The sequence below is a fragment of the Miniopterus natalensis genome, chromosome X, assembly GCF_054644295.1.
Source record: "Miniopterus natalensis isolate mMinNat1 chromosome X, mMinNat1.hap1, whole genome shotgun sequence".
In the NCBI taxonomy this organism is placed as follows: Eukaryota; Metazoa; Chordata; class Mammalia; order Chiroptera; family Miniopteridae; genus Miniopterus; species Miniopterus natalensis.
In genome coordinates, this window is record NC_142103.1 from 87822464 (window position 1) to 87849510 (window position 27047).

Here is a 27047-nt window from a genome sequence, read left to right on the forward strand (position 1 = left end):
AGCTCAGTCTGGGATTCCATCAAAAGATTATTCTGGAATTTCTTTTTATCTTAAGAACCAAGTTTGATAGGGAATATGTATTACAAAAGCCTTGGGTTTTTACTTATAATCTCCTAAGGTTCAGCTTTTTTACCTCCTCTCCCCTTCCTCTTCCCTTCCTCTTCCCTTCCTCTCCCCTTCCTCTCCCCTTCCTCTTCCCTTCTCTCATTCTCTTCCAAACATCTTTTTTCACTTGTTGCTTTTGGAACATTGTAACCACACTCCTCTCCTAGGATGTTTGTACTTGTTTCCTGTGCTTAGAGTACTCTCTCCTCCAATATTTGCATGGCTTGTTCCCTCACCTCCTGTAGTACCTAATTTAATTCCAGCTGGCATTTAAAGCGAAGCCCCACATTTCGGTTCAGTGGTTTAACACAACAGAATTGTCTTACTCATGCCCAATTCAAAAGGTTGTTTCCGGCCAGCAAGCAGCTCCCCTTCAAATTGTGAACCAGGGACCCAGGCTACACTGATTTTGTGACTGTGACTTTTTTAACATGTGGCCCTCAAAATCCCTTTGCTTTCCTACATGAGAAAGAGAAAGGACAAGGAATATCCCATGTGTGAGGGTGAAGTTCTGAGCCAGGCCTGGAATCAGTGAGCATCCCTATGCTCACATTCCATCCGCTAGAATTCCGTTATATAGCCACATTTAATGGCAAGGGAAGATGGGAAATGACAGCTAGCTTCATGATTAAAAGGAAAGGCAAGGATTTTAATGAACAGCTAGCCATTCTCTATACCATGATTTTACTCAAATGCCCCCTTCCCAATGAAGCCTTCTTTGATCAGCCTTGATAAAATTGCCACCACTCTCCAGCCACACTCAATGTTCCCTCTCTTCCTTCCTCCGTTTTGCTCTGTAGCACTTACCACTATATCACAATTTATGTATTTCACTTCTTTATCTTGTTTATTGTCTGTCCCCTACCCCCCAATAGAATTTAAGTTCCACGAGGGCCAAGATCGTTGCCTAATTCACTGCCGTATCATTGGACACTAGCGGGCCTTTGATAAATGTTTGTGACATTGTAACCATATATCTGCCTCACCTAGAAGTAGTCTCATGTGGTGGCACATTTACTCACAGATTGGATTTTGACTCTAATTGTGTTTTCCCAACAAAATTTGTCAAGGCAGATTGTCAGAGCAGAGAAATAGAGCTGTCAACAGGCTCATCGAAAAGCTCAATTACAAATAGTCCCCTGTGTACTCGTACATGCTTTATAAATACTTTTATGTATATAAGTATGTTGGCTTAGGCAAAATTCTGAGATAGAAATAGCAGTTCAGTATCCAGATTTGCCCCCTAAAAAAAACCCTGGTTTTCTGCCATCTGTTGATTGCTGACTGTTAGTGAAGCAAAGCACTAAGCTAACACTGGGGTTTCTGGGAGTAAATTTAGTTCACACAACCACACTATGAAGTGTTTATTGACCCAATTTTAAGATGAGGAAACTGAGGCCTTATAGAGGTTAAGTAACTTGTCCAAGTTCACACACTCAGCTGATGACTTATAAAGGACTTTAGACTGGGACTTTTTTCCCTTTCGGTGATTTTCATTGCTGGGATTCACGATTTCCCTTCTCATTCACCACCTGGACCCACAAGTTGCTAATGTTTTCCTTAATATGGAGAAATAAACAACTGGAAGTCTTGGGCATGTTATACTTCTTAGGAGCATTTCATTTCAACAAGGGACAAACTGTAGGCAAAAGGAATGAACGTCTGATGGTGGAACTGAAGCACTAAACACACATGAGAGATGCTGGTTTAAAAATACAGTTGATGCCCGGGTTCTGGCTCTGACAGCATCCTACAGAGTGTGTGACCTGGGGAAATTACTGGGTATGCCTAAACGTCATTTTTTTTCTCTTAAGAGATACCTTATATTTGAATCCTTCTGAAGTTTCTCAAATTACAAGATATTTGTTGTATTTTTCTCAAAACAGCAAAGTACTGTCTGGGAAAAATATATTGGCCGAATCTCAGTCGATGCTTATTTTAGTTGCTTTAGAAGTCACTTGATAGAGGAGGGAAAAAAGCAGGAAGGAAACAAATTTAACAGAAGTGGTGATTAACTTCTGTGGTATGACATCACAATTTCAAGAACTGGATGCCATTGTAAACAAGCTCTAGAAAGATTATTTTAAAAGCATCTCAGTATGTGGTTACATTGTGGAGCTCATGGACATATGGCACTGAGAAAAGAAAGCTGTCTTTACATAACATAAAACTATCTTATGTAAATGTGTGCTTATGGCTTAGAATAAAATTTCCAGTAGAACATTACGCATGGATTCAGCAGCACTGCCTTCAGGCCACATGGGTGGAAGCCAAGATGAGACCTTCTAGAAAACTGAATTAGGTGTCTCATAACGTGCATCTGTCAGGATGACGATGCCAGTGTTGAAGGCGCACGTGAAGAATGTTTCCACCTCCCGGCCCCCGTGGCTCAGGGGTTGAGCATCGACCTGGGATCCAGGCGATCGGGGTTCGATTCCTGGTCAGGGCACAGGCCCCGGTTGCGGGCTCGATCCCCAGCAGGGGGCGTGTGGGAGGCAGCCGATCAATGACTCTCTCATCATTGATGTTTCTCTCTCTCTCCCCCTCTCCCTTCCTGAAATCGATAAAGATATATTTAAAAAAAAAAAAAATGTCTACACAGTTGTGGTGTAAACTGTGAGTGGGGAAATGTGGTCTTTCTAATATATTTTATATTATTAAAAAGGAGTATGCACAGGCTAATGAACTAAGCGTTATACATAAGACAGGTGATGAATCTGCGTTTTCCAAAGTTTATGTGTTACAGTTGATCAAAAAATTGGGAAAATTTCATTTAGAAAATGGGAGAGTTACCTTATATTTGGTTATATATGGTATATAAATGTCTGGGGCTTCAATTTCTGCACTGGGACTCTGAGGAAGGCAATACAAAGGCTGTATTGAATATTAAAAGAGATTCAAAGGTGAAAATATTTAGCCCTTGGCCTGAAACACTTGGTAGATTCTCCCCCTCTAAACTCATTCCATGCGATTTTACAGTCTTTTCCTCTTACTGTAAGAGCAGCTCTATAGAAAATGCTCATCAAGGGTTAATGTTAAATTCATCGAATTTAGCAATACATTGGTAACTCTTCCTTTCTGATTATGCAGATCTCTCCCCATCATAATATGTGCCTCCTGAATTGCATTAAAGAGCATTTATAATGTAAATGGCAAAAGAGCCAATATTTCAAACAGAAGCCATTCTTTTTAAAAAAAAATATATAGCTAAATGTATTGAAATGCTTCTAAAAGTAAAATATTTAGCACTTAATTGCAGATGGGTAATGTTAAATATCCCATTCATTATTATTATTACCACATGCCTGAATAAATCCTACCGTAAGCATTAAGTGAGTAGGTAAACAAAGAAATAACACTTCATGTGATGAATGCCAATATAAAGCACATTTAAACTGTTCTGTCAGGAGACAAACCAGGAAATGCTAACTGCGCTCCTTTGCTTTTCTGCAATCATCTGAATACATAAATTCAAATTGCAGCTTTTGAAACTTCAAATTGAGGATTTTGAAATTTCAGAAAACACATGCACTTGAAAAAGCAGATTATAACAAGGTCCCGGTGGGTTTTGGTCACCATCTTTTTTATATTTCAAAGTATAAAAAACAAATCTAGACAAATGACTGCCAAAAGCTTTCATATTTAGAGAGAAGATGCTGTACTTCTAAAATATTAAATCATCAGGAAAAAAGTTTTTCACAGGCATCGTGTAAAAAGACAACTAGCTTAGCCAGAGCTTTTACTTTTGAAGTGATGAGTTATTCTATCTAGGGCTTCTTAAGAGTTTTCTAAATTAATATACAGATAATATCCATAAAATCATATGCAAGTCATTGCCTTTCAAAGTGATGCTGAAAATTAATTAGAAAACGTACTTAATTATTTATAGTGCATGGATGAGCCCCAGATACTACTCTCAGTGTCCAAATACACTGTAAACATAGAAAATTTTGCAGATTTATACTGGAAAGACAGTATATTTTCACCACTTAATTTATTGATTTAATGTAATACCTATCAAAGTTCCCACTGAGATTTATTTTGTAATTTGACCAAATGATTCTTGTATTACATAAATTGGAATAGCTAAGGTAGGAGAGGGTGTTAACCTACCAAAATTAAACGTGTTTTAAAGTAGTGGTTGAACTAGTACATTACGATCACAAAAATCTACAGTAGATCACCAAACAGAACCTTATTACATATAAAAATATATGTAATAAGGAAATCACCATGAATCAGTAGTGAATAGATTGTGCTGGGGAAATACCAATTTCTAAAAAATTCAAGCTCAGAAACTTAATTCTATATAAATTTAAGATACATTAAGAATTTGTTATGCAAGACACATACATATGCTGTCAAGAGACCCACCTCAGAACAAAAGATACACAGACTAAAATAGAGATGGAAACTGTATTTCACACAACTAGAAATGAAAAAAATTGGGTTAGCAATAATTGTATCTCACAAAATAGACTTTAAAACAAAGGCTATAGTAAGAGACAAAGAAGGACACTACACAATGGTAAAGGTAACAGTCCAACAAGAGGATATAACCTTTGTAAACATTTATGGACCCAGCAAAGGAGCACCTAAATATAAAAAGTAAACCTTGATGGACAAAAAGGGAGAGATCGACAGTAATGGAGAAATACAAAAGATTACAAGGAGATATCATGAACAACTATCTGCCAACAATTGGACAATCTGAGAGAAATGAATAAATGCCTAGAAACATGCAATCTTCCAAAACTGAATCAGGAAGAAACAGAAAATCTGAATAGACTGATTACAACTAATGAAATTGAAGCAGTAATCAAAAAACTCCCAACAAACAAAAGTTCTGGACCAGATGGCTTCACAGGTGAATTTTACCAAGCCTTCAAAGAACTAACACCGATCCTTCTCAAACTATTCAAAAAATTCAAGAGGAGGGAACACTCCCAAGCTCATTTTACAAGGCCAGCATTGTCCTGATTCTAAAACCAGATAAAGACACGACAAAGAAAATTATAGGCCAATATCCCTGATGAATGTAGATGCTAAAATCCTCAACAAAATATTAGCAAACCAGATCCAGCAATACATTCAAAAGATCACACAACATGATCAAGTGGGATTTATTCCAGGGATGCCAGGTTGGTATAATATCCACAAATCAAGAAACATGATACATCACATAAACAAAATGGACAAAAATCATAGGATCATATCAATTGATGCAGAAAAAGCATTCGATAAAATCCGGCATCTGTTTGTGATTAAAAACTCTCAGCAAAGTAGGAATAGAGGGATCATATCTCAACATAATGAAGGCCATATATGACAAACCCACAGCCAACATACTCAATGGGCAAAAACTAAAAGTGTTTCCCTTAAGATCAGGAACAAGACAGGATGTCTGCTTTTACCACTCTTATTCAACATGGTACTGGAAGTCCTTGCCACAGAAATCAGACAAGAAGAAGAAATAAAAGGCATCCAAGTTGGAAAGGAGGAAGTAAAACTGTTAATATTTGCAGATGACATGATATGGTACATATAGAACCCTAAAGATTCCACCAAAAAACTAATAGAACTCATAGATGAATTCAGTAAAGTAGCAGGATACAAAACCAATATCCAGAGATCAGTTGCATTTTTATACATCAAACATGAACTATCAGAAAAGGAAACTAAGAAAGCAATCCCATTTACAATTGCGTCAAAAAAATAAAATTCCTAGGAATAAATTTAACCAAGAATGTTAAAGACCTGTACTTGGAAAATTATAAGACACTGAAGAAAGAAATTGAAGATACAAACATGTAGAAGCATATACTGTGTTCATGGTTAGGAAGAATTAACGTCATTAAAACTTCCATAATACCCAAAGCAATCTATAGATTCAACCCAATTCCCATCAAGATACTAATGGCATATTTTACCAAAGTAAAACAACTACTGCAAAAATTAATATGGAACCACAAAAGACTTCAAATAGCCACAGCAATCTTGAGAAAGAACAGAGTTGGAGGAATCACGTTGATATCTTACTATACTACAAGACCATAGTAATCAAAACGGCATGGTGCTGGCAATAAAACAGACATACAGATCAATGGAACAGAATAGACGTCCCAGAAATAAACCCATGCCTTTATGATCAGTTAATCTATGACAAAGGGAACAAGAACATGCAATGGGGTAAAGACTGTCTATTCAATAAATGGTGATGGGAATATTGGAAAGATAACATGCAAAAAAATGAAACTAGACCGCTTTCTTATACCATGTACAAGAATAAACTCAAAATGAATTAAAAACTTAAATGTAAATCTCCAAACCATAAAAATCCTAGAAGAAAACATAGGCAGTAAAATATTAGATATTTCTTGTAGCAACATTTTTTCTGATATATCTCCTCAGGCAAGGGAAACAAAAGAAAAAATAAACAAATGGGACTACATCAAACTAAACCATCGACAAAATAAAATGACAACCCCCTGAATGGGAGAACATATTCACCAATGTTACATATGATAAGGGGTTAATATCCGAAATTTCTAAGCAACTTATAAAACTCAACACCAAAAACAATCCCATTAAAAAATGGCAGAGGACCTTAATAGACACTTCTTGAAAGAGGACATACAGATGGCTAGTAGACATGGGAAAAGATGCGGGGAGGGGGAGGAGCTGGGTGAAAAAGGTGAAGGGATTACGTTAAAAACAACTCACAGACACTGACAATAGCGTGGTGATTACCAGAGGGAAAGAGAGTTCAGGAGAGGCAGAAGAGGGTAGAAGGGGGATCAATGGTAATAGAAAGAGACCTGGCTTTCCATGGTGAACACAATACAATATGCAAATTATGTATTATGGAAATGTACAGTTGAAACCTATATAATTTCATTAACCAGAGTCACTCCAATAAGCTTAATTAAAAAAAGAATTTGTTTTGTTTTAATTAATGTTTGAGGATCAAGAATGAAGTAAAGGCGAATATCTAACCAATTGTACCATGGTCACAATTCTCAGGATAGTATCAATGGAAGAAATAAAGAAAGCAATTGATAAAATTACATTTAGAAACAAACAAAATTTTTTTTCAAAGTTGAAAGGGAAGCTAGAAATATATGGTCAATAAATATATTTTTAAGGATATGAAAGCAGCTCTTACTAACAAGAAAATGCTGAAGAAAAATGGGCAATAGACCTAGCAGACAATTGACAGTGGAAACAGGAATGACAAATACTACACACACAGCATTTTTCAACTTTTCTATTAATAAAAATGTAAAACACCTCTATGACAAACAATTTTTCTTCTATCAAGTACATAAATCGTAATGCTCAATAGTGGTAAACATGTGTTGAGACAGTGTTTTATAACTGTTGTTGGAAGTATATGAGTGTTCTTGTTACCGGCATTGCAAAGAAATTTAGTATTCTTGTTAACTTTTCTTCCTTGTTCTAAGGAAATTAGCAGATACATGAGCCAAAATGCATAAACAAATGTATTTGTTATAGGGTTATTTATTATAATGACAAATTGGGACCAAACTGAAAGTCGAATAACAGAAGAATGGTGAAATATGGTGTACCCATAAATGGCTTATTACTCATACTAAAAATCAATTTTCAAAGAAGAATTAATGACCTAAGAAAATACAGTAGAATATTAAGTGAAGAAAATAGGTACCGAATGTTTATAGAGTTTGATCCCAGTTAAATATATAAATCTGAATTACAATGAATAAGTACATCTCCCCTCTTTTTGTTTGTTGGGTTTGGGCTTTTTTTTCCCGACATCATCAGTTTCTGAGAGGAAGGTTGTGTCTAGGTTTTACAAATGTAATTAGATTTTATCAAGGTTTTACTTAACAAAAATGAGGAAAATTGGTAGAAATAAGGTTGTTCTCCGTGTTTGGGACACTGCAAGATGACCTGGAGTCAGATACTAAAGGGGACAAAGATTTGCAAAGAGAGTACAACCTACACCCAAGGAATTGAACTGGGTTAGAAATTTTCAACAAATAACGGATATCTGTAGTGGGATTTTTCCTTCTTCCAGAATTGCTTCCAAGTTTAGAGTCAGAGTGGAAATGGTGCTATCCCACATTCTAAAACAAGCTTCCAGCAATTGAGACCAGCCACTCCCCACAGGGCTTACTGGGCAGCCACAGTGGAGTCATGTGGACCACCAGTGATTTCCAGGCCCCTCTGTACTCCATGTCCCAGTGGAGTATTAAGAGGACCAGCCGAGGCTGAAACAGCCTTGTGCGGGGTGCAGCGTTTATGGGGAGGGCCAGTTCCTTCCCTCTCCCCTTTCCTCTCTCTAAAGTCAAAGGCAGGGGCTTCAAGATAATCACCGAGAACAAGTGTGCAGACTGTAAGGAGAGAAAATCCCACCCTTCACTGAATGTTTGTGAGCGGAAGAAATCCTTCGCAGGCCTGGTGAGCTTTGGGAGGGCCCTGGAGAACACCCTGAGCTTTCCTTCCGTTGGCCTTGTCACACAGAGGGTGGAGGAGGGGCAGGGGCCACAGGTTACCCAGCCCTGAGAAATCCATGAATAGCTATGAAATGGACGTTTCCTTCTTTTATTTTTCAATTTAAATGAGCAGAAGGGAGACCTGCCAATCATTGATCTGAAAATAAAGAAAAGATAGACTCAGAAGATGCCAAATATGAAGTGTACATTACTAGTTGAACAGCTAGTTTACCATGTTTTATCTACCAACTTGTTGCTGAGAACTCTGAAATCCATACTTCTAGCTCTCCTCTCTCCCCTGAGTTACAGATCTCCCCCACCCCTCTTTTTAATGAGTAATTCCCCCTAAATATCCGATACCGTTGCATGTACTCTCGGCTGGAATAAATATCATCTACTGAGCCAGATAAGGCGGGAGCCCTCCTAGACCAGATGTCATATGCTGGACAGGCAAAGAACACAGACTCTGGTCCCAGGTGACCCAGGACTGACCACTGGATTGACTACTTATTAGTCGTATGACCTTGGGCAAAATATTCTACCTCACTTTCTTTCATTTGTTAATGCGAAAAGAGCTGTCTCGCAGTAGTAATGTGAGGAGTTGATACTTGACTCAGTGGCTGCCAGGTAGTAAGTGCTCAGTAATTATTAGGTAGTGATACTAATGTCTCTCTCTCTCCACAAGTCCTGTTGAACCCTATTCTACATTTTCAATATATCCTGTCTTCTCCTTTGCTACATGGCCATGATTTGGACCTTTACAGCCTGGTCTATTCTGATAATCTCATACTTGATTCCTCAGTCCCTTGTCTTACCACCTTTGCCCACAGAATAGCCAGAGTGAGCTTTGCATGAAACAAAATATCTTTCTCTACTCGAAGTCTTTACCTAGTTCATCACCTACAGATTGAAACAGAACCTTCTAGGTGCTTCATAACGTGGTCTCCAGCTACCTCACCAGCTTCATCTCCTGACCCTACTACCATAAATCTCGGATATTCCACTGACCAGTGATGTTAAGCGTAGACATTACTGTAGGTATCCTTACTTTATGTGTACAAGAGGAGCCAAAATATTTATCATTGGCAAAAACTTGTAAAATCAAACACGAATTCCAATGGAAATGGATGCTAAATCTTTATTGACTCTATTAACAGAAAAGAAACTCAATCATCAGGCAGATAATGCCAGTAATACTAATATCCTTTCATAATTAAAAGTCAAGATAAGAGTTAAACTGTCATTAGATTATGCATTTTTTTTTAAATCCTGAAACAACCAGCAACTTGGTAGCAACCAAAAGAACCTAGTTCATTCCATCAGTGGTGGGAATCCATGCAGACTAACCAAATTTCATCCATTCTACTTCGCACATTTTATCACGGTCACACCCCTGAACTCAGAATGGGTTTTACAGTCTCTGCTTCTCAGGCCAGATGTTGTTTAGAAGAAAATCCAAGAAATAGTTGTAGAGCCCCCTTAAGAAATGCTTCATGGCACGTGCCCAGGTTGTGGGCTCGATGCCCAGTCAGGGGTGTGCAGGAGGCAGCCGATCAATGACTCTCATCATTGATGTTTCTCTCTCTCCCTCCCTCTTCCTCTCTCTGAAATCAATAAAGATATTTTTTTTTTTAAATGCTACATGGCCAACACTCTTGATAGCACAGAAGATGCTACTGTTTAGAGGAAGAGACAGCTGTTATTCTGAAGGGAAAAGTGATAGAGCAGAGTCAGACTCTAAATACGAAGTTTTAGGAATACCTCGTCAATTGTTTCACTTATATTTTACATTTTATGTGTATGCAAGAGGAATATATGACAAAAATATAAATTTAGCAGAACAATTTTTAGTAAGATAAAACCTCAAAGTGATAAGTGTCACAGATTAATCAGCAGCATCCCTGATTCCAACCCACCTGCCGCTGAAGGTGTATTGGATTTGGTGAAATACTGCAGTGTATATCGGTGAGTAAATTAGACCAGGTATAACTAAGGAAAATAAAAGCACTATACAGCCATTAAATTAGATGAAAAAGAATATTTAGCCACATGGGAAATTTTCTACAGTATACTGCTAAGCAAAAAGGTTTCCATACAGCATGTAGATTATCCACATTATATTCATGTACACACGTAGGTAAGAAGACAAAGCATGCGTCAGAAATAAACCACATAATGAGATTCTAAGTTTTTGTTTACCTCTTTCGATGTATTTTTAAAGACTGTCAGAGATTTATACAATGAAAATGTATTACTTTTGTAATTAAAATTTTTATTTGTAAAACTAAGGCAGATTGCAGTGGGGTGGGTAGGGGGAGAAATAAGATACTTATGAGCTCACATCTAATAAGATAAAAAGGATCAGTATTGCAACACATGGGGAAGGTTCCTTTAAAACCTCAATGCTTTCAAGATCCAAAAGGATGGTGACAGAATCCACTCATGCAAAAGTTAGTTAGCATCTCCTCTGTGCCAGACATCGCTCCAGGAGCACAGATTAAAGCTGTAAGTCAGACAGACAAACGTGCCGGCCCTCAGGAAGCTGAATTTCACGTGTGTGAGACAGACCACACAAAATAACCAAATTATAGTGTATGTTAGCTTTTAGAACTAAAGAGAAAGATAAAACAGGGAGAAAGAATAGGGATTTTGCGAGAAGGGGGGCATTTTAAGTGGGATCATGAGAGGAAGACCTTCAGGATATGAAGGAGCCCAGCATGTTTGATGTTTGAGGAAAGGCCATTCCAGGCAGGAAAAGCAAGTGCAAAGGCCCAGAAGTGGGAGCCCATCTGGAATCTACAAGGAGCAGAGCAAGGATGCCATTGACAAGGAAGACACGAGAAATGGAGGCTAAATGGAAACTAAGTCAGAGAGGAAAGGAGAGGGGGCTAGCAGGTTGTATAGGTCAGTGCTGGTGACTAGAAAAGGTGAGTCCCATATACAATTTAAATTTTTCTCGTTGCCTCATTAAAAAAGTTACCTCATGAAATGAATATATTAATATCATTTCAACCTGTTCATAAAAGTACTAATGAGATGTTTTACTTTTTTATTTTAAAAATAATTTTATTTTTACAGCAGTTTAGTTAAAAGGTATAGAGATGATTTTTTTGTACCAAGCCTTCGGAATTTGGTGTCTTGCACACTTTCAGCGCGTCTCAGTTCCGCTCACATCATTTCAGGTGCTCAGCAGCCACATGTGATGGCCCCTACCATTTTGGACAGCACAGATCTAGAGCCTTGTAGAAACTAATTACTCTGCCATTTGCTGTGAATGTATTGGGGAGCAATAGAAGAGTTTTGAGCGCAACAGTGACATGATACAACTTGGGTTTGCAGCGTATCTACTGTGCTGAGAATAGAAGAGAGAATGGCTCCCCGCGTGCCCCAGAAAGGACTTCGGACAAGCTTTCATTAAAGAGCAAAACTGGGTATAGGTTACCGTGAACCCAATAACTGGCTCTGGCTCGGGGAATGAGTATGATTGTGGTTCCCGCAACACCCTGTCTTTGCACAGGCCGTGAATAAGACAGGCTGCCCTCCCACATGTAGGGGTCTCTCTTCATGCTTCAAGACCCAGGTAGACCACTGTCTTTTCTGGGACATCTCCTATGCCCTGACCCCAAAATAACTTATACTCCTACAATATTCCATCACAGTCCTCGGGTTATATGCTTGTTTCCTCTCATGGACGGCGAGATCCTCAAGGCAAGGTACATAACCTGTCTCTCTTTAATTCCTAATGCCCACTAGAGTTCCCAGAAGTAAGTAAGGCCTCAAATATTTGTAAACTTGAAGCAAAAAAAACCCAACAAGTTAGCTAAACATCCCCCAAATGAAAACAACCTAAATGTCTACCAACTGAGATATATTTATGTATTTATACAATCCAATACTAGAGAGCCAGGAGAATAAATAGAGTAAACTACACACAACATAAGTGATTATTGTAAGCCGTGTGTTGAATGAAAGAGACAAGATACAAGAGAGTATATACCACATGATTCCACATATATAATGTTTATTACAGACAAAGTAGACAGGATACTGATTACACTTGGAAGTAGCAACTGTAAGGGGCAAGAGGGCCTCTGGGATTCTGGAAACATTCTGTCTCTTTTCCTGGATATTTTGTGTGTCTAATTTTTAAAAGTATATTAAGCTATACAATTATGTATGTGTATTTTCTTATATGTATATTATATTCCAATTAAAAGCTTACAAGATATATATATAGCTCCCAAAAGACAACAAAACAAAAAAATGTAAATTATTTTAAGTGCAGGTCGTTTTGCTCTGCTGTAAAAGTGCTACCATTCAGTATGTAAAAATAAAATTATGGCTAATCGAATAATATGCAGTATATGCAGTCTTTATAATTAAAAACATCTACTAGTACAACATGTGTTAAGTATTTTACATCAGTTTTCCTCTTTCCTCAAAAAGGATCATGAGTCATAATTTGGAAAACATTTTAACATGTAATAATTTAGTATTTTTATTTTAATTCCCTTGTTTTTACTTTTGCCCTGCAATTTTCCATAAAGGTGTATTTTAAGCACTTTAAAACGTACAACTTCATATTATGTATTTACTCTAACGCAGTGGTTCTCAACCAAAAGCAGTTTTGCCCCCAAGGGGATATTTGAGAATACCGGACATTCTTGGGTATCACAACTTGGAAAAGGCCAGGGATACAGCTAAACCTCCTACAATGCACAGAATAGCCCCTAACGACTGTTATCTAGCCCTAAATTTCCGTAGTGCTGAGGTTGAGAAACACTGCTCATTATTTCATTATTTAGTGAAATAATGTTGAAATTTTAAAATTAGAATTTTTTATAGACCGATTTAATCTCGTAGAGATTTTAGTGATGCTGAAATTGCTTTGCCTAAAGCGAATGAATTTTCTTTAAAAATTGTATTAGCATCTTCTAAATTGCTCATATTCTTAAAAGCGTGTACCGTGGTTATTTTCGTGTTGTTTTCTTAAAAAAAAAAAAAAAAAAAGAGTTTGAGAAATATGTTGTTTATAACAATTTTATTCTTTCTCCAGGCTAGAAGAACAAAAGAATATCTTGTCAGAATTTCAAAGAGATTTAAATGAATTTATTTTATGGTTGGAAGAAGTGGATAACATTACTAGTATTCCACCTGAAACTGGAAATGAGCAGCAGCTAAAAGAAAAACTTGAACAAGTCAAGGTAATTTTATTTTCTAAAGTTCCCCAGAGCCTCCTTATATAAAGAATGTATGAATCTATTTTTTAATGTATTTAATCATTGATTTCCTACCCATTATGTTATTGATAGCTCCTCACTCCTTTTTCTTCCAACTCTATTTTGCCTTAACCCAGTGTTTTCAAATATGTATATCTTTTTAAAAATGCGCGTGTATGTGTGTGCATATATCTACCCACATATACACATACTGCAGGGCAGTATGTTAAGCTAATTGGAAATTAATTTTAGGCTCATTGTAGAAACCCACAGCTCCAAATTATTTTAAAAACTAGGAAGAATCTCTCCAGAAATGAATCCCCCTTTTTAGGGCAGGTAATTGCCAAACCAGTCCCACTCCTTCAGCCCCTAATTAAAATTGTTCAGTTCGCCTAGAGTAATGTTTTGTCTGGGCTTCGGGGGCGGGCCTGGTGTTGGGGCCCACCCTGATCCTGCTGCAATAGACAGCCAGTTTATTCAAGCTGCTTTTCATAGCTTCCTACTGTCAGGTCTGCTGCTCGCTGATCACCTCCCCTGGCTGGCTGGCTGACATGCTCTGATTGTGCGGCCGGCTTCACTGTCACGGTTTTAGTTTTAGGAAAGAAACTCTTTTGCATCTGTTTTACGTTAAATCTTGAAGGGAAGGTGAAAGGGAAAGGGAAATTAACATTAATCATCCCCTATTATGTGCTAAGTATTAGATGTGTTTATATCCGCTATTTTATTTAATCTTTATGTCAAGCTTTCAGAATGATTGCTGCCGCCTTCATTTTGCTAGGTGAGGATCAAAGGGGCATGGGATTGCTCCTTTATCAATGATTCACTTGGTTTGGACATGCAAATTAGATTCCCATGTCAACCACCGATTTCTGTGAAATAAGAAATTTATTCCTGAACAGCAGATAAAGTATAAAAACGACTGCTTGATTCAGTAAACAGATACTGAGCGCCTACTACTCTATGTCAGATATCGCACTAGGTATTTGAGATTCAAAAATAACAAGTTTTGAACCCATATTTTGTTTGAGTGTGGCTGTGTCATGGAAAAAATGACCTCAATCTCTTCTTGAAAATGCATCTTTTCTAAATGTATGAGTGTCATATATAGCAATATAATTGATAGCTCATTTCAGAGACACGTTTAGCAGCATTCATTTATTAATAAACGTACATTGATTTTTCTTTTCTCCGCATGCAATCTGGATCAGCACTGTCCAAGAGAAATTTTGTGATGATGGAAATGTTTTACATTATCTATTGCAGTAGCCACTGGCTATTTGTGCCTTTTGAGTACTGGAAGGTAGCTAGCATGACTGAGGAACTGAGTTTTTATTTAATTGAACTTTACTTGATTTAAATTTAAATAGCATCATGTGGTTCATGGTTCTGTATTGGCCACTGCAGCTCTAGATGGCACAAATAAATGGTGTCTAGTTATTAAAACCATGGGGTTCTGTAGATCTTGGGAAAAGACATTTATAATGGGATGCTGAATGAATAAGAGAAATCCGGGATGGTGGAGGAGTCAAAAGTGAGGGTTCATGAATGAAACTCCCCAAGTTTGAATCACAGCTCTGTTGCTTCCTTTTGTTTTGTTTTGTTTTGTTTAACCCTCACCTGAGGATATTTTTCCATCGAGTGTTTAGAGAGAGAGGGAGGGAGGGAGGGAGGGAGACAGATGGAGAAACATTGATGTCAGAGAGACACATCGATTGGTTGCCTCTCGCACGTACCCCGACCAGGTCCAGGGATCGAGCCTGCAACACAGGTACATGCCCTTCACCAGGAATTGAACCCATGACCCTTTGGTCTGCAGGCTAATGCTCTAACCATGGAGCCAAACTGACCAAAGTGCTTCCTACTTTTTTGTAATTGGATCTGGTAGTTTACCTCTCTGTCTTAGTTTCCTTCTCTATAAAATGAAGATAATAGGATCTACCTCATAGAATTATTCTATAAAAATTAACTGATGCCCGGCGTGGCCCAGCAGTTGAGCATCGACCTAGGATCCAGGAGATTTCGGTTCGATTCCCAGTCAGGGCACAGGCCCGGGTTGCAGGAGGCAGCCGATCAATGACTCATCACTGATGTTTCTCTCGCTCCCTCTGCCTTCCTCTCCCTAAAATCAATAAAGATATATATATATATATATTTTTTTTTTTTAAATTAACAGATAATATATGTAAAGAGCTTAGCACAGTGCTTGGACCTGGCATGTTCTCAGTGTTAATTAGTAATTAGTATATGATAATGAAATTCGGTATCAGTAGTATGTTAGAACATGGGGGCTTAGTGATGAATTTATCCAGATTGTTCTATTGCTGATAGAGATGTGTTGTTAGACTCTAAACTCTATTTGGCGTGTTGTTTTAGAGCTGACACCACATGACATTTTTCTCTTGGGGAAAAAAGACAAAAACCTCTGAGGGTGAGATATCCTGGTCCTTTCTAGGGTAGGTTTATCTACCTGGGAGTGAGTGTTTCAGTCTATCAGCTGTGCGCTCTGCAGAAACCGTTGGTATTTGAGGTACCGGTGGACCTTTGGTCAAGTCGCTTCGTTTTGATAGATTAATCAATAGAGGCAAAGACAAGGTAGTTGGCACTGCGCTGTAATTCATTTTAAGAGTTGTTGCATTTGTCTGTTTCAGTTACTCGTGGAAGAGTTGCCCCTGCGCCAGGGAATTCTAAAGCAATTAAACGAAACAGGAGGAACAGTGCTTGTCAGTGCTCCCCTAAGCCCAGAAGAGCAAGACAAACTTGAAAACAAGCTCAAGCAGACAAATCTTCAGTGGATAAAGGTTAGACATTAACCATCTCCCCTGCCCCATGTGTTAAATGTCGCAAGTGTCTGCATTTGTGTTTTTTTCATTGCAGTTTTATGGGTGGGGTTGGGGATGGGAGGCTTGTAGGTGGATTGCTTTTAGTTGTGTGTGTTTTTCTTAACCTGACCATTTGATTTGGCCGCATGATTTTGTTGTGGATAGAAAGAATGGTGATGGTGGATGATGGTACATTAATAATTAAATGCCAGAATATACAACATTATTACTTTGCATGAATTATTCTAAAGAATGAGACTGGAAAAGGGATGGACTAATTAATTTAGTGTTCAGCTATATATTGACAGTGTTTCAGCCAGGTAGAGGTGGTCCTGTTCGACACGGATCAGAAATCAAAATTACTTATCCTTACGTATGGTATAGACTTAATCAATGTTAAATTGATGCTCATCTTCCCCAAAAGGTGTTTGTTTTGTTTGTTTGTTTATTATTTCATTATTTACTTATTTACTTACTTAACTTTGAGTCCTTTTCTTCCTACCTCGGATACTTTTTAAATCTAATATTTAGTATGTTTATCAAAGTAATGCACACTTACTCTTTAAAACCATGTGGCACATATGAATGAGTGCATAATGAAAGGCAGCATCAGTTAATTTATCACCGTTTATCACAAGACGATCCTTCCCCATGGCACCGCCGCAGCAGCTTTGTTAAGGCAAGGAAGCATGTATGTGAATCTGCTCTGGATTCTCTGTTCTCTTACATTACTACACTGGCTTAGTAACAATCACTTTGTAACAGCTTTATTGAGATATAATTCATATACCATATAACTCACTCATTTTGAAGTGTTCAATGTAATGGTTTAGGTATATTTATTTATTAAATGGTGGTGAAACATATATAACATTTGTCATTTTAGTGATTTTATGTGTACAATGCAGTGTCATTTATTACATTCACAATGTGTCACCATCACCTTTTTCCATAACTTTTTCATCACCCCAAAAAGAAATTCTGTAACCATTAAGCAAGAATTCCCCCAAAGTAACCTCTAACCTACGTTCTATCTCTATGAACGCACCTATTCTATATATTTCATATTAGCGGACTCGTATGTACCATTTGTCTCTTCATGTCTAGATTATTTCACTTAACGTAACATTGTCAAGGCTCATCCATGTTGTGCCATGTATCAGAACTTCATTACTTTTTATGACTGAGTAATATTCCAGTGTGTGTGTGTGTGTGTACAGTTGTTTTTTTTAAGATTTTTTATTTTTAGAGAGGAAAGGAGAGGGAGAGAGAGACAGAGAGAAACATCAATGTGAAAGTGAAATTGACAGGCTGCCTCCCGCACGCCCCCTACTGGGGATCGAGCCTATAACCGGGATATATGCCCTGACTGGGATTCAGACCAGCAACCTTTTGGTGCATGGGGATGATAGCCAACCAACTGAGCCGCACTGGCCAGAGCCAATCATTTTATTTTAAAATTTGGGCCCTGGTAATGTAAACCCTCCAACTTTGTTCTTCTAAGTCCAGATTGCCTTTGCTCTTTTTGGTTGTTTGGTTTACCAAATAAATTTTAGAACCAACTTACCAACTTTATTAAAGCTTGCCAGGATATTAATTGGAATTTTGTTGAATTTGTAGATCAGTTAACATCTTTACGATATTGAGTCATCTAATCTTAATCCCTCCATTTTTTTTTAAGTCTTCTATAATGCCTTTTTAGTAATATTAAGTAGTTTTCAGTCCAGAGGACCTACACATGTTTTATTAGATTGAATCCCAGACATTTGACATTGTGATCCTATTATAAATGGGATTCATTTTAAATTTTATTTTCTCTTTGCTGCTGATATATAAAATATCATAGATTTTTGTATATTAAGTGCATATCTAGTATTCTTGTGAAATTTACCTATTAATAGTTTATAGAATCTTGTATTTATTTTATGTGCACAGTCATGTCATCAAATAGAGATAGTTTCTCTCTTTGCAATCCTTATGATTTTCATTTTTTGTGTGTAGATTACGACCTCCAAAGCAATGTTTAATGGAAGTGGTGATAATTGACTCATTCCCTGTCTCAGGAGAAAAGCTGTCAGAATAATTTATCATTAAATATGATGTTAGTAGTAGGACTTTTTGTAGGTCCTCTTAATCAGATTAAGAAATATCTTCTTATCCCAATTTATCAAGGTTTTTTAAATTATGAATAGGTATTGAACATATTCAGATGCTTTCTGTTCATTTATTAAAATGATTATGATTTTTCTTCTTTGTATGAATGTGGTAAATTACAGCTATTGGTTTGGGAATCAGGGATTACTGAATAAATCCTGTTGGTCATGATGTCTTGTACTTTTTATAAATTGCTGGATTCAGTTTTTTAATATGTTGGTTAGGACTTTTATATCTTTGTGACAGAAAATGGTCGATATTTTTTGGTAATATCCTCTGAAGTGTTGATAGCAATGTTAGACTAGTCTTATAAAGCAAGTTGAGAGAGATACTCTCTTTTCGTCTTGGGAAAAAAATTATTGAAGATTGCTATTATTTCTTCCTAAGATGTTTTGAAGAATTCAGTTGGAAAACCATCTGGGAATGGAGTTATTTTTATGGGAATATTTTGATAATTGGTTTAATTTCTTTAATAGATTCAGGGGATGGTTATGCTTTGTGTGTGTTAGCTTTTGTAAATTGTGTCTTCCAAGGAATTTCTGTTTCCTTGTCATTTTCTCCTTTGGGGCTGTAGACTTTGTTCATACAGCTAGTGATTCTTTATATATTTATATGTATAGATGAGAAAATAGAGAAATGGAGAACTCTAACTACCTGGCTGGATCTTGTTGACTGGGATATTTTACTCTATGTGCTAAGACAAAGAGCTAACTCTCTTGCTGAATGATGCCTTCAAATTCTGTAATGCAGTGGGCTTTATTTTGAGGGACCCACACCAACTGCAGAGATTTTTCCAGATGCCATGTTCAATTGTTTTAGATAAGAACTGCACACTTTTTGTTTTGATTTATGTTTATTGTTGCTTTGTAGGTAAGTGCTAAAGGAAGATCATTCATTATGTGGTAGTTTTGAGCTAAGGACAAATTTCCATGTACAGACTTTCAGTACCCCAGTTGTAACCTGCCTCTTAGCCAAGGTCAGATCCGCCTGTACTTAAGGCTATTTCTTCTTTATATGTCCTCATGGGTACTTTCCCCATATATGCTTTTGACCCTCAAGGATGTTTTAAAACCTCTCATCCACTTTAACCACAGTTTTACTGCCTTATTGGGCATATTTAATATCCATTATCTGTGTTCTGTTCAAAATATAAGGCAAATTGTAATCCTTTAAAGCAGTAGCCAAGCCATACCAAGAAGATATTGCAGAACTATAATTTTCATGTAACATGAAATGGCTTCTTTGAAAAATGGCACAATTGCCTCTAAAGAATTGCTTGTTATTAATCAGCATCCAACAAAATTGAGAGGTATGAAGAAGTTATATTGAGAAAAGTTTTTGTACAGAGATGATTTGCAAAGAAAATAATAGAGACTTTATTTTGGATTGTGTCTGGTTATTATATTTTTAAATTGATGATGCTAAAGTTCTTGTAACAGATCATTTACATGACGGACCCACTATTTATGAACTGAAAAAGTACCATTTTTTTGCATTAAAATAAAAATGTGTCTTTAGCTCTCTAATTCAAGGAACTAGGTATTTGAAAAAAAAAAATCCCTTTTCTTTTTATATATCAACACTTTCTTTCACTTATGTGAATAATCACAGTAAAACATTTTAAGGTGAGTTTTTCCTCCTGAAAATGTAAAGTTCCTTGTTTTAAGTATTTCAAAACGGCCACGTGAAGATACACACACTTGCATATGGAGGGAATCTGTTTTCTTAGTAATTAAGTTTTGTAGCCACATAGTGATCCAACTAAAAGCATTCCTCATAGGAGGAGAACAAGGAGAGATGCCCCAAAATGTTTCATAATACTTTAGTACATTTTAATACTAAAAAGGGAACTGAAACATTATAATTCTAGGAAATGCGAGAGAACGATCTAAAACACACAATAATAGCTTTGTGAATCGTGAAACTTGAGTCAAGGTTTTATCTGCTGTGCAAAAGCATAAAAAGTAAAATATGGTGATAGAAAATTAAAACCAAGACTATGAGCACCTTATATTACTAGATCATCCATAATATCTGTGTTCCATCCCAAAATTATAATGTTAATGCTATGCTTTTGCCACCAAATGTGTTAGAATCCGGAGCCCTACTCATTAGCCATATTAAAAATTATTTAACTGTCTCCTCTCAATCTTTATGCCCCCCATCCCAGTTGGTTTAAATTTAAGATAGAAAAAACAAACGGTCAGTGCCAGATTCAGTGGTTTTCAAAAAAACCAAGTAAGGAAAGATGGCCAAGGTGATGAAGAGGTTGCCTGGTGGGGCCCGTGCGCCGTGTTCCCCAGCCGACGGAACTGTGCTGCTGGCTCCCGGGTGCGGCGATGCACACATGCGGGTCGCTTACCGCGCAGCATCTGCGCAGACCTGCTGCCGTTACGGTCTCCGGTGGCAGGTGACTTTCTCCATGGCTAACTCGAGCATGCTGTATCCTGCACATGTACCCAGTTTACCAATTACCTTGGCCCCTTTCTGTTGCATTTCTAAACAGAAACCAAAAAAAAAAAGCAACTGGGGTTAATATAGCTATTTCTTGAAGGGGGTGGTGGACCCTGTAATGGTGGCAAAAGTGTGTTAACTTGCCTTGGCCTGGGTGGCCACTCTTTGCAGTTGAGATGGGAAATGGAGCTCTAAAGCTGAATGCAGGCCTTGGCTTAATTTATGGCTGCCTCCAGATAAGGATCATGAAGTGACACCCTCGTTTGTGTCTAACACGTGTCCTCACCTTGACAGTCTTTAACAATGATACCCTTAAGATCCATAAAATGGGAATATTATTAAAGCTAGCCTCCGTGTTTCCCCCCGGGTCTCACTCAGTGTTTTCCATATACATGCCTGACCCTGTATTGTTTTCAGTATTTATCCCTCTTTATATTTCTTTGTACTTTCTCTGAACTTGTGTGCGCATAGGGGGCTCTTTCTCCCTTCCTACCTGTCCCCATCACTCTCACTCTGTCCCTGTTTCTCCATCACGTGTGCCTTTGCCTGGAAATTGGCACCTTTCTATGTGGATCATGGATGTACTTTCCTAGATGCATATATGTCAGTTTATTTTTCTGCCTGGGTGGTGTGTGCGACACGTCTCCTGCTCTCTCTTTCTCTGATTCTTTAGCGTTTAATCCCTTTTTCATCTTTTCCTGTCCTTGTCACTTTGTGTCTCCATTCTTCATTGTTCTTTTTACACATTATGTATAGGTGTTTTTTCAGCTACCATTATTTAGAACCAACATTTTTTTAAATTATATTTTACATTCTATATTATTTTGCATTAGTTTCACGTGTCCTGCACAGTGGTTAGACAGTCATACACGTGACACAGTATGTTTTCATCAGTTTTTCGTTTTGAATCATGTTATGTACTTGCTGTACATAATTGAAAAGACAAAAAAATGCAACATTTTATTTTGTAGGCTCAGGATTCTACAGATGAAAGAAACCTAATGAAACTAAATTACTCTCACATCTTTTAGATTAGAACACTGAGTCCTCGAAAGATTATGTGACATATTTGAGAGCACACTGTACTCTATTTCTATTTCAAAGTAGATGGTCTTTAAAAACATTTTAGTGAAGTTTGTGATTTTTCTGTAGATAATATGCTAGAAACAAAGACAAACATGGTTTCCCATTTCATTCCATTGCCCCTTTAAAGGTGAAAACTGTGATTTCTTTTCATTTAATGAAACTGTAAGAGAGTTTTTGCTTTGCTTTTTCCCTTTTTGGAAAACTGGATGCCAAGTTTTTCAAGTTATTCCCTAACCTTCTTTATTTAAATAGGACATTTGTGATTGTGTAATACAGGAAAGCATTTTATGGTACTTCAGAATTAGTCATGTATCTACTATTTTTGATGGTAAGTAACTTTACAGATGGAATATATTACAAGTTCTGATTAGTCATAATAAATATATTTTCATTTTGTTGAATGACTTTAAGTTTTTGTATCATATTTTGTCACTTATTTGAAAATGGTAAATTACTATTTTAATTTGTTAATTCCTAAACAGTACATATGAAGACCAAAACATTTTACAAACACAAATAAGAAATTTTGCTGGGAAGTGAATTTCAGTTAAGTGCATTTTAATAAAATAAAAAAATCTGATTTACTTTACCCAGAAAAATTAGGTTTAAAAACAATATATGTAACAAAGTTTTAATAACTCTTGCTAATAACTATTGATATTAGTACAGGGATTATTTTCAAACTAAATCCCAAAAATATATAATGAAAGTAAAAATATAGTGAAACTCATATGCCAGACTATTTTCTACAATATACAAATGACTGTGTCTAAATTTCCAGAAATCTGTTTCCTTTCGTATTAACCTCTAATTATCTTCTAAGCTTCCACCCAAGGAGTAAACACTTTAGATTTGTTCTCTTCCTTTGTGCCAGGTAAATAAATGTTTGCCATATATTCCCAGTCATCGTTCGCCGTTGCTGTAAATGTGGAGAGTAAAAATGAGAAAATTAAACCAAGCTAAAGCTTCTCTTTTCTACTCCCTGGTCAAAAATAGACATTTGCTCCAAGAGGTTATTTTTCTATCAAAGACTATGATTAATAGATTGTTCTAGTATTTAGCATCCAATACTCCCCTGAATTACTTTTTTTTTTTTACTAAAGTGAACAATCTTTACAGGAAATACGAGAAAATGGTGTTTACCTATTTACTATTAAAGCACAAAGCCTGCTATTTCTTGGAAATCCATCATCTTGGGAGTTTCCTTTATTTAATGATTACATCATAGCATTTATTCATTCATTAAATCATTCATTCAACACACATTAATGAGTGACCGCTATGTGCCACATGCTGTTCTATGTATATCACAATCAGTTCCCACCCTTGCCTTATTTGAAGAGCATTCAGAATTACGTAAGACTTGGCATTATACCTATTTATATCTCTAATTTATAGTTGCTAAATAGTTTGAGGCTGAGAATTGAGGTGGGGAGTAGTAATTCAAAGTTTATAGCATAAGCATCTGTGACTTTGCCTCCTATAATTTCACGTTGAAATGGGAATCATTACTGGGTCATTACATGCATCATGAAGGACATCTCAGTGTGCTCTGACAGTCCCTACTTTGCCTTTTATTCCATCATAATTTTAATAGCTCCCCGTTTCATGAGTGTCCCACTTTAGAAAATTAAAATTATATTTATATAAAGTCAGCCCAGTTATGAGAACAAACATCAGGCTCTCAGGGATGGGCCTGGCCCAGTACTCAATAACTATTATTACCATCCCTGCGAATGTTCTCAACAGCAGCAACACCCCTACTCTCCTGATCCTTCAGTGAAGCTGAGGAGTTTGGGCTGTCCAAGAAACCTAGTTGCCATTACTACCAAATTAATCACTCTTTAATGACAGGTTTATAATGATATGTGGTTTTTAATTTCCCAACCTATTGAAATGTCAGGCAGTGCCAAGACTGTGAATCGGACATTTTACAAACAAAAAAAGTAAACAGGGGTTGTGAGGAGGCAATTTATTATGATGACTGAGAGTGAGATTTATGGATTATGGATTCTACCCCTTACTAGCTGGGTAATCTTTGACCTACCCTGTCCATACCTCAGTTATAACATCGGCAAAATTCAGGTGGTAGTAGAACATGCTGTACAGGTTGTGGTGAAAACTCAAGGAGATAGCATGGGAAATGCAAAACACAGTATCTTGCACGTTGTAATTGGTCAAAAATGTTAGTTTTAATTTTAAAATTTGGAGGTAATGTTAAAACAGGACATCTGAAAGACTAAGCACAAAATTATTGCTGAGTCAACTTTTTTTTATTATTTTTATTGTGGTAAGAGCACTTAACATGAGATCTGCCCTCTTAACAAATCTTTAAGTGTACAGTATAGCATTGTTAACTATAGGCACTATGTTGCATAGCAGATTCCCAGAAGTTTTTCAGCTTACATAACTGAAACTCTATTCCCACTGGACAACTCCCATTTCCTTCTCTCCCATGCCCTGGTAACCTCCATTCTGCTCCCTGCTTATATGATTTTGACTATTTTAGATATAAGTGGAATCATACAGTAGTTGTCCTTATGTGACTGGCTTTTTTCACTTAGCATCATATCCCCCCAGGTAGAATCCTTTTCTTGCATATGGCAGGATTTCGTTCTTCCTTAAGGCTGAATAATATTCACCATCTTAATCAAACAGTTATAATATGGCTCTTGGAGAGAAAGCTGAAATATGTGCCAACACTGTGGATCCAAGAGCTGAGAGGGAGGAGAGGGAGAGGCACCGCAACCACCAAGTGGGCCTAGTGGAAGGTACAGAAGTTTTTCAGCCAGTGCGCTCTCATTCGTCTGATCCCATTCTCATAACATTTCAGATAAAATGCGTTGGAAAATGATGAATTTTTCTCTTCGCATTGACTCTGAAGTCCAAGTACCGCATCACTATTTTCAAACACCAACATCTTGACATTTTAAGTATAGGCATTATCTAAGATGACCTTTTTAACCTCGAGCATCATTACAATCTACTCCCCTAACTTGGACTCAGAACTCCAGAGTGTAAATGCACCTCTCTTCCTCACCCCTTTCCCTTCCTTCCATTTTTGGTGTAGATTTTCCCAATTTTGGTGAAGTGATGAGGAACCATTTGTAGAAAGTTCCAATGAAGCCAGACATTATTCTATTAGGAAACCTTAACCTTACGCTAAATAACTTTTCCATTTTAATGCAATGCTATTTTTTAAAAATACGAAGAAACAAAAGGCCAGCAGGCATTGTAAAATAATGACACTTGTGCAACAACTCATTTCCATATTAAAACTTTACCTTTCGTGTGTGTGTGTGTGTGTGTGTGTATATATATATGTATATATATAAGCATATCATTTATACAGATAGTGTGTACTAAGTATGACACTATTCTTGGCAAACTTTCTTCCCTGTCCACAATGAAGTTAAAATGAAGGAAAGTATAATGGTGATTAAAAAAGAGAAAAAATTCATAACTCTGACCTTTAGTGTAACGTTTTTGAAGTAAGTCATTTATTCACACAAAGACGTTTGCCCTATAGCAAGGAGTTTTAGAAAGGAGAAGAGATGATATAATAAAAAGAGATTTTGCTAATATAAAAAGTCGTTTCTTTTGTTTCTGAGTGCCTTGGCTTTGGACCCACTAGATTAAATAGTGTCAACCCTGAGACTGGAGGGGTTGCCTTTCTAATCATTTCGTCATCTTGAAACGGCACTAAATGGAGGCTTTCATCTGTTAACTCCTTAAACCGAGTTTGAATCACTAATGAAGATTAGCGCTGTATTTAAGAGCACGGATTGTAAATTCTAACCCGGTTTCATTTATTACGCCGTGTGCAAAGCCAACATGTAAAGCAAAAAAAAAAAATTATAGCAGGGCTATTTTTATAAAAGGTCAGAATCATACCAGAAATGAATTTTTCTGTCACATCTTTCTACTCAGGCTGTAAAAATGTGTGAGTTTATTCATGGACCTAGAAGAATTAATACTGAATCCTGACTACTACATGCATGTCATCTGACCCCCAGCGCTTCAAAACCCTGGAAAAGGGACACTGCCTGCTGCTCGGTTGATGTATTCTGCTTTTGTCGCAGACCACCTGCCAGGGCTTATAACTGATCTGTAATGGGTTTCTTACCTTTTATTGTGTAGGAAATGGATTGATAGATTAGGCCTGGGGCCGGCGAACCGTGGAACCCCAGGTTTGTGGGAAAGAGTTTATCACCTTTGATGTTATTTCTGTCTCATGTCAGCCAAGAAAGATGAGCTGGATTATCCGAGAGTAAGCTGCGCGCCAGAATCAGCACTCTCCTCATTTATCCACCTCGCAGCCCAGGGCAAGGCCGCCGTATGGGTGATGAAGGGACTGGTCGGGGCCTGGTGGACAACCTGTTTTGCTGCCTTTTAATCTGCGTACTGATATTAGAACTAATTACAGGACATCGGAGAGACCGGTTCGGTGTTTGCTGCTAGAGAAAAAGCAGCCTGCTTTGCTGTAGAAGTAAAAGTATTTGAACTGGACAGGATGGTGCAGTTGTAATTTGTGGATGTTTGCAGGTATCACTGGGAAAAGTATAGCCCGTCTTTGGCGTGGCTGGCTAAGTGTGGAGGGAAAGAGATAGCCCAGGAAATGGGCCAGAAACTAAAGTCATTGCAAGGATATTTCCAGAAAACCCCATTTGTCCTGATAGTTGCGATCTGTAGGCAACCTGTGACTGATGATGATCCCTTAAACACAGTCTAAA

At 37.2% G+C, this 27047-nt stretch overlaps 1 protein-coding gene across 1 annotated transcript in view; it reads left to right on the forward strand.

Moving 5' to 3' along the window:
- Window positions 1-27047, forward strand: part of DMD (dystrophin) — a 1831916-nt gene that overhangs the window by 1127686 nt on the left and 677183 nt on the right. Inside the window, exons 46-47 of the mRNA XM_087813416.1 lie at window positions 13639-13786; window positions 16450-16599. Of these exons, the coding sequence (XP_087669542.1) occupies window positions 13639-13786; window positions 16450-16599 (298 nt within the window). The remainder of the gene's footprint in view (window positions 1-13638; window positions 13787-16449; window positions 16600-27047) is intronic.